Source organism: Oryza glaberrima, chromosome 1, assembly GCF_000147395.1.
Source record: "Oryza glaberrima chromosome 1, OglaRS2, whole genome shotgun sequence".
Lineage (NCBI taxonomy): Eukaryota > Viridiplantae > Streptophyta > Magnoliopsida > Poales > Poaceae > Oryza > Oryza glaberrima.
In genome coordinates this window covers 22979417-22990410 of record NC_068326.1, presented here as the reverse complement: position 1 = coordinate 22990410, position 10994 = coordinate 22979417, and the positions used below count along the sequence as shown (strand labels likewise).

The 10994-nt window shown below is 49.1% G+C and overlaps 2 protein-coding genes across 2 annotated transcripts; one reads left to right on the top strand and one right to left on the bottom strand.

The window, feature by feature from the left end:
- The first annotated feature begins 2638 nt into the window (after window positions 1-2638).
- LOC127768175 (transcription factor IBH1-like) lies at window positions 2639-4034 on the top strand. Its single transcript, XM_052293716.1, has one exon. The coding sequence runs from the start codon at window positions 2853-2855 to the stop codon at window positions 3387-3389; it is 537 nt and encodes a 178-aa protein (XP_052149676.1). The 5' UTR covers window positions 2639-2852; the 3' UTR covers window positions 3390-4034.
- Window positions 4035-4978: 944 nt separating this feature from the next.
- On the bottom strand, window positions 4979-7272 carry LOC127781637 (oligopeptide transporter 4-like). The gene has a single exon (XM_052308668.1). It carries the CDS (start codon window positions 7270-7272, stop codon window positions 5005-5007), a length of 2268 nt encoding a protein of 755 aa, XP_052164628.1. The 3' UTR covers window positions 4979-5004.
- Between the last annotated feature and the right edge of the window lie 3722 nt (window positions 7273-10994).

Genomic DNA, 10994 nt, shown 5'->3' with positions numbered 1-10994 from the left:
GTTTATAGTCCATATAGAAATACAATATACAAATAAATAAAATTTGAAATTTAAAAAATGGGAAGAAGAATCTAGAGTCCATATAGGAATATAGTTTAGAAGTAAATAAAATTCTAAATTTAAAAATAAAGCATATTGAAAAATGAGTTTAGAGTCCACATATAAACACAATTAGGAATTTTCAAAATTTAGAATTAAAAATAAATAATATTGGAAGAAGAGCCTAGTGTCTATATAGAAATATAATTTACAAATAACAAAAATTTGAAATTAAAAAAACAATGAATATTGGAAGACGAGTCTAAAGTCCATATAGGAATACAATTTAGAAATAACTAAAATTTGTTATTAAAAATAATTAATAACTATCACGTACAATATGAATATTACCCATTGGTAATTTGGTAAAGTTAGTACAAAATTTAAAATTATGTTGTCATTTTAATATATTTTAATAAAATTGCGAAAACATATATGCTATCATATGGGAGAAAATATAATGATGCTAACCGCGCAATCTATACGGGCCACCATGCTAGTTCATCTATAAATATTTAGGGCATTTGTAATCTCACCATTCTGAACTCTAATTGTGTTTCTATCTAGGGATGGCAGTGGATCAGGTCGGGCACGGGCAGAGCGATTCCATGCCCGACCCGAGACCCACACGCTCGCAGCCGACCCATGCCCGCCAAGACTTTCGGGCAAATCCCCATGTCCATGCCCATGCCTGACAGGCACGGGCATGTCCGACGGGTATCCACTGGATACCACATAATCTAAAAATAAAAGTATAAAATTTCTATTCAATACTTCTATAAATAATAAAACATTTGGCTATCTGAAAATTGCAGCCTTTTATTGGGAGGAAGTTCAGATCTGCATTACCTGAAAACAGGATAGACGCATTTTCTCCAGAGTTGAGATATTTCACCGTGCGCATTCTAAAAATAATGGGGAATGCGGTGAACACGCCAATCTCCGTCTGCAGCGCTATAGCTCGCATGGCCGTAGGAAAGGCTGCATGAACTGCCTGCCGCGAGCCCGCGACTGTGGGATAGCTTCTAGCATGAGCTGCACTGCACGCCTGGCCGGTCGGCTCACCGCAGAAGGGGAGGTACGTGGTGGTGGTGGTGGCAGGAATAATTGCTCTACCCCGGCCAGGAGAAGAGCTGCAAAAGCGTGGACAAGTGTAGCGCCCCCGGCGTGCACGTGGCGCGCCAGCTGCTGGCGACCCCGCGGCCCGCGTAGCCTAACATGCCCGCACATGTGCGTGCATGCCTAAGCTAGCTAGCGAGCTAGCTCGGCTCACCAGACGGACGATGTACTGCGAATCCGGAGCTCCCGTCGCGCGCGCCACGACGGCGTCGATCGGGAGTACAACCTGGCCTGCACCTGCTCCTGCTCCGCTGCTCGATCCCCCTCCATGATCCATGGGCAGCTATGGGCAGAGGACACGTAATACGTCGTCCATACGGGTGGCGGCCTGACGCGCGCCTCCCTCCCTTTCTCCTCGAGCGCGCAGGGCAGGACCGGGTCCTCTCCGCGTACGCGCGCGAAGCGGCGTGCATGGGTCATGGGATGGGAGGGCTTAAGCTAAAAATTCGCGTCAAACCATGTGGCCGGGGCGGATTCCAGCCGAGCCGGCATGTACGGGGACCCGGGAGCAGGGCGGTGTCGCGGATGTGGACGGATAACTCGGTTTCTTCGTTTGCCGTGGCGGATGATCTCCGTTAATCTACTATACTCACCGAGCGCGAACGCATCATCGGGGGAACGGGATGCCGCCACATACTCGCATGCACGCAAAGGCGCACCTGGTGTCACGTGCAGTCGTGCAGATGATCCGAGCACCGGTTGACCTGTGAAAATAAAGGCTGCACATGAGCCAACATGTATATGCGAAGATCGTATCGCCGTGCGTGATGCATGCCACTTCCGCGGCTCTGCCCGTTTGGGCATCTCATCTTTCCTTGAAAAAAGAACACAATTTGCTCTGCCCAAGTGCCCGTGTAGTACAGATTTTTATGCTCAGGTGTTCAAGAGTAACAAAAGAAGAGGAGAGAGAACTAAAATCAAAATTAAAGGAGAAATTTGAAAAGACAAATGCTGCGTATTACTACTATTCAGTACATTTCGTAATTTACAGCTCATCCTTTTATAGTAGTAGTAGCTTTCATGCATGTTGGCTTGTCTGGTCGCATGGCACATGTTACCCGTACACGACATGACGCCCACCCTGCGTACGTACTACATGTTAGCCTTATCACACAATTAATGAACATGTCACTAATAATATGCGTAGACTGTGTACATATCCTGTATACGAGTACCACGACTGAAAAGATGATAACGCTGAGATATCAGATCAGATGTTGAAGAGAAAATGTGACGTATCGTCTTCCACCATGTACCACAAGTCCACAACACACTGGCTACTATACAACTAGGTAGCCCCCCACGAAACCCCCTCTCGCTACACGTAGCAAGTTGACTAGAGCGCGACTACAGGCTAGCTCGTACCAAAGCCACGCCCAGATGCGCTGCACTCCCCCCACGCCCGCCCACATGCGCCTGCCACCCCCACCCCCGCGCCGTTCACTTCCTCCCCATCGCGACAAAACAAAACGCCGTTTTACGCCGCGCTGCTACCACAGTGTAGTCCACCTCAGCTGCGCCCGCGCGCGAGCGGGCGCGCCGTGAGATTCTCGCCACCTTCTTTTACTGGCGCGTTAGACGATTTATAGGCGCGCCACGCATGGCGAGTTGGTCGCTCGCTCGTCACGCGGTAGCGGTAGCTTGCTAGCTCAGCTTCAGCCCACCCCGAGAAAGACTCGCTCGCTGGCCTGGCCATGGACCGCCGTGTCGTGGCCGTGCAGGCGGAGGAGGACGAGATGGTGCGGCAGCGGCAGCGGCAGCGTCAGCTCGTGCGCGAGCGTGGGAGGCGCATCAAGGCGGCGGCGGAGCTCGGGCTGGCGCGGTCGTCGTCGGGCGGGCGGCAGTGGGGCCGCGCGCTGGGCCGGCGAGCCCTCCTGCTCCGGAAGGGCCCCGCTACCGCGGCGCTCTCGTCGTCGACGCTACTGCTAGAGACGTCGGCTGGCCAGGAGGAGTCGAAGCAGGGGAAGGCGATGGAGGGAGAAGCAGAGCAGGAGGAGGAGGAGGAGGAGGAGGAGGAGGAGGTGATGGTGGATGAGAAGGTGGCGGTGCTGCGGCAGCTGGTGCCGGGGGGCGAGGCGATGGCGGTGGAGCGGCTGCTGGACGAGACGGCCGACTACATCGCCGCTTTGCGTGCGCAGGTCGGCGTCATGCGCGCGCTCGCCTGCCTCCTGTCCGGCCTCGGCTCGCCGCCGGAGAAAGAAATATCCGTCACGCCGGAGAAGCCTATATGAGAATGATGCGTGGGCGCCACAGGTTACGTGTGTCTCGTAAGAGGTCTCGTGTAAGCGCGCGTTTGAATCTTCTGTAGTGAGTTTCGTTCGTTTCTACTCTTCGTACGCATTACTTGTTCCCTTTCACCTCTTGCTAGGCTGGCAGGCAAACGCATGTTATTTTGTATAGTGGGACAACAAGCTAGATGCAAGTAGGAATTTTAGTGTAAGCTCTGCCACTTGAATTTTCCACCTCCTGGTGCTGTTGCCCCTGTCGTCGGAACATGGAAGTAGCAGCAACAAATGCAGATTAGCTAGCTGCTGGTGATTAGGAGTTGTGAATGCATGGTACCAGATTTTATTGTATTTTGTTGCTAGGCAAAAGTTAGTACGAGTATACATTTGTAAAGGGAGGAAAGGCAACACTAGAGCATGCATGCATGCTCGTCCTAGCATCCTAGGCTGATAAAGTATCGCGATGTGAGCATGCATGTGGCTCGATGTTTGCGAGGTACTTTTCCCATGTGGCGAGCGCGATCGTAGATTCGTCGAGGGATCACGGATCTGTAGCCTTGCGGTCATGTAGGTTCTCTTCTTAATTCAGACAGCTGCCTGCCTCAAATGCTATGGAGAAGAAACAGAGCTAGCGCACTGAATACTGCGTCATCTGCTTCCGTGAAGTGATTCCTGCATTCCTTTCTGGGTGAGGCAGAAAAAACGTCAACGTGCACAGAGTGAACTCTCGGTTGGTCGAACAAAGCGATCATATCAAATCAATCCATGGGCTCTTTAATGAAAAAAGAGAAAAATCAGAGCCATCGCGTGATCAAATCTCACAATCTGTTAGCTAGACCAGATCCGTACAAATAACGTTGCAATGAAACAGCTATTCACGGTAGAAAGATATATTGTACGGTAATATGACTAACGGCCAAGTCGAAATCTTTGATAGGCCAAACGCGATTCCCCCCTTCTCCTATATTCGGGGGGCCCAAGTTCTTTACTTCCCAACCGCGTAGTACGCAGTTTCCAGAATTCCAGGTCAAAGCCAAAACACCTCCCCGGGTAGAAATCTTTCGGATTATGCTGAAAAAAAAAAGACCAGAAACTCAGAGAGTAAAAGTGCACGTGAACGAACAATTAATTCGTCGGCTCTCGGCTGAATTGATGCGGAAAGCAACATCCGTATGCTAGCGCGTGTAGGAGTATTTTGCATTATTGGGCTTGTCGTCTCGTATTGTAGTCATTACACAGCCTTTGATGCGGTTTCGGCCCACAACGTGCAGGCTTTTCTGCCGGTCACGGCCTAGGCTCAAACAGCTGCTGCCTCATGCCACTGCCGGTGCGGCGCTCATCAGCGGCACAAGTAAATTCAAAAGTCACTTAAATTCATTTGAGAGACTCGGAATATTCATCTCTGTTCAATTCCGTGTATATGTAGAAGGGAGGAAACCAAAAAAAAAAAAAGGAAAGAGTTTTGGATCATGCAGGAACGTAAAACTAACCACTGGAATCATGCTGAATTTCAGTGACTTCTGAACTCTCCTGATCCTAGCAAAGAGAAAAGAAACACTGAACTATCAGTAGTGTTGCGATTGCGAGCAAGTACATATTAACAGTCCTCGGTACAAAAAGTTTATAACACAACAGGGCAGACGCTATCAGCGCCCAAGTTTATCCCTTTGGCGGTAGGGCATGAGGCCAGCGGGCAGTGCTCGCCGGCCGTACCCCACCAGCTGATGCTCCGGTTCTCCATCGACAGCGAGAAGTAGAGCAGCACCGCCATGAACGCGACGCCGGCGTCGAGCGCAGCCGAGAGGATGTAGTTGTACCTCTTCCACCACAGCTTCCTGTACCGGAAAACGAAGAAGTTGAAGATGATCCCGATGATCAGCCAGGAGTTGTAGTTCACGGCCGTTGCCGGCGGCATGTAGGAGGTCGCTCCGATGAGCACCGGCAGGTTGATCATCGGTATCCAGGTCTTGCTGGGGAACGCCCTGTGGAGCAAGTACACAATGACGGGTCCCACGGCGCCAGCGAGGAAGAACCAATTGAGCGCGCCGTAGTTGCCGAGTGGCCCGAAGATGCGGCGCGGCCCGACGAGGCCCCAGATGACGGACGCGTCGAAGAAGACGCGGTCGTTCGGGCACGTCCACGGGCTATCCGCCGGGAGGAGCGCGTCCTGGCAGATGTTGGGGATGGAACCCAGCAGCCAGTACGCCACCACGAGGTTGACCGTGGAGGCGACCACCGTGCCGACCAACTGCACGAGGAACATGGACTTGGGGGGTATCTTCATGTAGTGGCCGAGCTTGAAGTCGGACAGGAAGGACACGGCCTGCGACATGCTCATGTAGCCGTACGCCTTGAAGCAGACGTTGGCGATGGGCTTGCCCGGAAGCATGAGCCCGATGACGTACTCGGTGATGATGTTGAGCCCCGGCGTCTGGTTGGTCGTGGCCGTGATGATGCTGATCGGCAGCGTGAACACGAAGGCCATGGCGCAGGCGAAGAGGAGACCCCACCACGGGAGCTGCACCGCCGACCTGAGGACGGTGCAGAGAAAGAGCGAGACGGCCATGGACAGCGCGAGCATCGCGTAGAACCACCAGCTCGGCACGTCGCGGTAGCTCTTCATCAGCCTCGTGTGCACGTCGGGCTTGTCCCTCTGCGACGCGCGGAACCGGCGGTAGATCTCCTTCCCGTGGAACAGCGCCACGTGCGTGACGGTGGCCGCGATCGTCGCGAAGCCGAGCCCGTAGGACAGCGCGAAGAACGTGCTCATGTTGATCCGCCCCATCCGATGGTACCCGTCCATGTCGATCTCGAAGCGGTCGTTCACGATGGCCGTGATGTCGTATGTGCTGCCGGTGGCCGTGAACAGGTGCGACGAGAAGATGGGGAACCTCCGGGCGTTGTACAGGTCGAGGCCCCAGTACGACACCGGCACGACCACGTACATCAGGAGCACGTAGCCGGCCAAGATGTTGGCGGTGGCAAAGAACGGCGAGATCAGCGGGCTGTACAGGAAGGCTGACACGGCCGTCCAGTCGAGGGTGAAGGCGCCGAGGCCCAGGCCCTTCATGCCGGAGCCCAGCTGCTGCGCGGTGACGGACTTGGAGAAGATCCAGCAGACCCACGAGACGGAGGTCAGCGTCGGGAACAGGTAACCCGGCACGGCGTACCACAGGAAGCTGCAGGCGAGCGCGATCAGGAAGAACTTGGCCTGAGACATCCCGCCGCCGCTGCCCTCCTTATTCTCCTCCTTCTCTTCCCCCTTCCCGTGCAGCGCCCTGAACAGCGACACCTGCACGAGCGTGCCGGGCCACCACATTTGCGCCGGCTCCACCACGTACTTGCGCATCAGCCCCGCCCACCCGTAGCCGAGCACCTGCGTGGTAGTGATGAGGAGCCATGCGGGGAAGAGGGAGATGGACCGCCCGTAGAAGGCGCGGATGATGTCGACGATCATGACGGCGTAGGCGGACCCGCTGCCGAAGGCGCAGCCGGCGTTGGCGAAGATGGAGACGAGCACGTGCTCCTTCATGTTGAAGGGCCCCGGGTTGAGGCTGCACTCCCCGCCGCCGAGCAGCGCGGGGGCCTTGAACTTGCGGCGCGGCAGCACGCGGGCGAGGATGTGGCCCAGAGGCAGCGAGGCCACCTGCACGGTGATCTGGGTGACGATGAGCGGCTCGGTGCGGTAGGAGAAGAACTGGTTCAGGAAGCTGATGAGCACGCACGAGAGCAGGCCGAGTGTCCACATCCGGAACGTCCACACCGGAAGGGACGGGTCGTCAGTGACCGGAACCGTCAGCCGGACCTCCTCGATCGGCGACGCGTCGTCGTCCAACGCCCCCTCAGCGACCACGCCGCGCTCGACGTCGACGAACTCGCCCTCGCCCATCGCGTCCAATGCTTCGTTGTTGATCGGTCGACGTGTGATCGGTACGTGGTTCGTTGTGTGCTATTGGGAGCACGTACCCATGTATATTTATAGCGTAGCGTGGAGGGGGCGTGGGAGCGGAGTAGCCACTTCGAAACGGACACGGACCTATCCGTGCAGAGTGCGCAATGGCAGCCGAAACGGACACGGACCCGTAAGTCCGTATCGCATGCGGACTACGTCTCGACTGAAGTTGCACTGGAGGGCCTTGATCTGTGCACGCCAGCCCAGTATATGCTAGTTTGGTACGTGGGCGGTCAGCCCACGTTCTGGCTACATGCCTGGATGGTGATATGGGCTTTTTTGGCGCAAGGCCTTTTCCATAGTTTTGTACAGTAGTTTTGTTTACATCCCAAAGTTGTAGGCTCACGCCTCAGTTGTCTTCTGTTCGTGCTGAGCATATGTGATAGACTGGGAAACAATTTTGCATTTCTAGATTTTTCAACGACCTTACAAAGTTAAACCTTAGGTCAACTTAGATCCTGTTGTTTTTAGATATGGATGAGGGATAATTTTGAGTTTATGATTTAATTATTCTGAGTAAGATATTACAAAGCTGAAAAAAACCGTTTTGAAAAAGATTATTAAAAATGTTGATGAATTAAATCATTATTCAATCATCTTAAAATATATCAACAGTACACATTTATAATGTACTCTCTCCGTCCCAGAATAAAATAACCTAGGATGTAGCCTCTCCTAGGATAACGAATTTAGAGAAAGGATTGTCCAAATTCGTTGTACTAGGAGGATCCTAGGTTGTATTTTTTAAGGACGGAGAGAATAGGTGATGTATTTTTTTAAGATAATAGAATATAATATTTCAGCCTTTGCTCAAAAAGAATTACAGCCAATTATTATAAAGATCCACTCTAGAAGAGAGTATAGTTCAAGACAAGTTGAACACACCAAATAAGAGAAGAGAGGACCCAAACTGAGAAAAGCAAAATAAAATGTGGAGCTAGAAATAATAAACAAACTGAGAATAGGTGATGTATATTACTATGCTCTGGAACACGAATAAATAGTCTGTATAGACTATGCCAACGCATATTGCGAGACCAGGCTCGAAGCTCCAAAGTCGACGGTCGAAAGTGAGCCCTTGTCCTTTGTCGCGGCATCGCCATCGCTGCCCTCCTATCAAAATCACCACGTGCGCCACATCCACGATTCCTTTGCACTGACCCTGTGCGGCTGACCGGCCGTGCCGGTACGCACTCGTCTCCACATCTTAGCCCAACCCCTCTCCACCACACGCGACGCGAGCACAGCACGTTGACACCTATGTTACCCAGATACGGGATACGAGTACGTGATACGTTGATACGGGGATACACTATTTTTTAAAAAGTATGGATACGGGATACGTCCATATATATATATATATATATATAAAAGAAAATTATTAATTATTGAAAGAAAAAAGACGATTACAATGTAGCAATCTTTTCTAATAATCTCTTCTTGTTGATTCAGGTGTATACTAGGTGAGAAATAGCACCACTAATAAACATATATCCATCTGAAAAACTCAATGTATCTCAGCTCTGACTTTTCTACTTCTCTAACACCTAAACATATCACCGCATCCCACAATGGCTTCTTCTCACTGTCATTTGGATGAATGATGAATCTGCAGCTCGATTAGCAGCCGCGCTAGCTCTAGGAGTGCTAGATGCATTGACACTTCTAGTCACAATAATCATTAGATCTATAAAATATATATATACTCAAGCATCAAAGAGGCCAACAAGAAAACTGGAAAGAGGAACAAGAACAGATAAAATCACATGTAGATTCAAGCATCGAAGAGACCAACAAGTCAATCGTTCAATAGAACTTGCCTCACTGGCGAACGAAGGAATCAAGTCAGTGGCTGCGACGGCGGTGTTGTGCCATGTTGGCGTTGCGTCCGGTGGTGGAGGCGGTGAATACATCCTAACGCAAATCTGCATTCAGCGTCTGAAGGCCTGGCATGCAGCGACGGCGCCGGCGGCGTTGCGTTCGGCGTTTGGCGGCGGTGCTGAGTTCGGCCTTCGGTGTGGTGGGCGGCGGCGCTGACGATGGGAAAGTGCCGCGAGCCCGCGGCGGTCTGGTCTCGGGCGAGAAAAGCGGAGGCAGCGCATCCATCGTTGCTAGGATGAAGCCATACGGACGTATCGCGAACGTATCCAGAATTATTTTAATTATTTGAAAATTGTGAAAATCGCTGATACGTACGGGATACGTATCCAATACGTATCAGTATCCTTTCACGTATCTGATACGGATACGTCACTTTCTAGAACGTAAAATCTATCTCGAGAGGCCTCTCGATCTGATCTTATCACGCGACGCATCTAGGGCCGTTCGATCCTACACGCTAGTGTAGTCGTCTGTTCCACATGCCGATATTGCCAAGAGGACCAGAACAAACTGAATCGGAAGCCACGTGACGCACTCTGTTACGCTAGAGAGAGTAGTTTATCCCCTATGTTTCAAGCAAATAGGAATCACTTATACTTCAAATTGAATTTTCTCTTAAACTACTTATCCGATCTATGATCCGATTACGCCGTTGTGTTCGTAACAATTAAATCTTTATAACAAGATCTCACATGATTATATTTTGATGAAAAATTATAAATTACTTTTATAATATATCTAAATTACTTTTAGATTTCACTAAATTACTTTTTAGACATATAAAAGTAAATTTAGTAAAGTCTAAAAGTAATTTACATAAATTATAAAAGTAACTTAAAAAAAAGAAAGTAACTTTATCACGACATCAAAAGTAAATCCGTTATGGAGGTAAAAACATGAGTCTATATAGAAATTAAATTTAATCAGCACAAATTATGTCACTGACTAAAAATGATTATAAAATGAACAACTCACAATATTATGAATAACATTATGAATGTATAGATTTCTTTTAATGTCGTAATAAGTTACTTTACATTTTTTTAAGTTACTTCTATATTAAATTACTTTCAGGCTTTATTAAATTATTTTTATGACTAAGAAGTAATTTAATGTAATCTAAAAGTAATTTACATATATTATAAAAGTAATTTGTATTTTTTCATAAAAATATAGTCATATGAGATCTTGTTATAAAGATTTAATTGTTATGAACACAATGGTGTAATCGGATCGTAAATCGTCTGAGTAATCTAAGAGAAAATTTCATAAGAAGAAAAAAAATACATGCACTTTTGAGTATACTAATAGCAATTAGATATGAGATTGAGATAGCTGGTTATAACTATACATAGAACAGTCTCACCGTAGACACGTCCTTTCTGGAAGTATCAGGTAACGTAGGTTGACACCCAACACGGCAACACACAAACGTCTAGCGCCGCGGAAATGGAAAAAAAAAAAAAAGAGAAAAGGTTAGCGTTGCATAGTGCACACGCATAATGGCGTAGCATAGGTGAACGGCACCAATCCTACGTGCGGTTTCGGCGATTTTCTTTGACGTGCAGCGACAAGCCAACCGAGTTGACCGGACCGCCTATTAGCTCCGTCCCAATATATTTGTCGCTTTAAAATTTTATTGGTAACTTTTAATTATTCATCTTATTAAAAAATTTATTAAATTATTATTTATTTTATTTGTGACTTGTTTTATTATCAAAAATACTTAAAGTGTAACTTATCATTTTTTATATTTATATTAAATTTTTAAATAAAAT

Coding starts and splice junctions, on each gene's coding strand:
- LOC127768175 (XM_052293716.1), top strand. CDS start 2,853: ATGGACCGCCGTGTCGTGGCCGTGCAGGCGGAGGAGGACGAGATGGTG.
- LOC127781637 (XM_052308668.1), bottom strand. CDS start 7,272: ATGGGCGAGGGCGAGTTCGTCGACGTCGAGCGCGGCGTGGTCGCTGAG.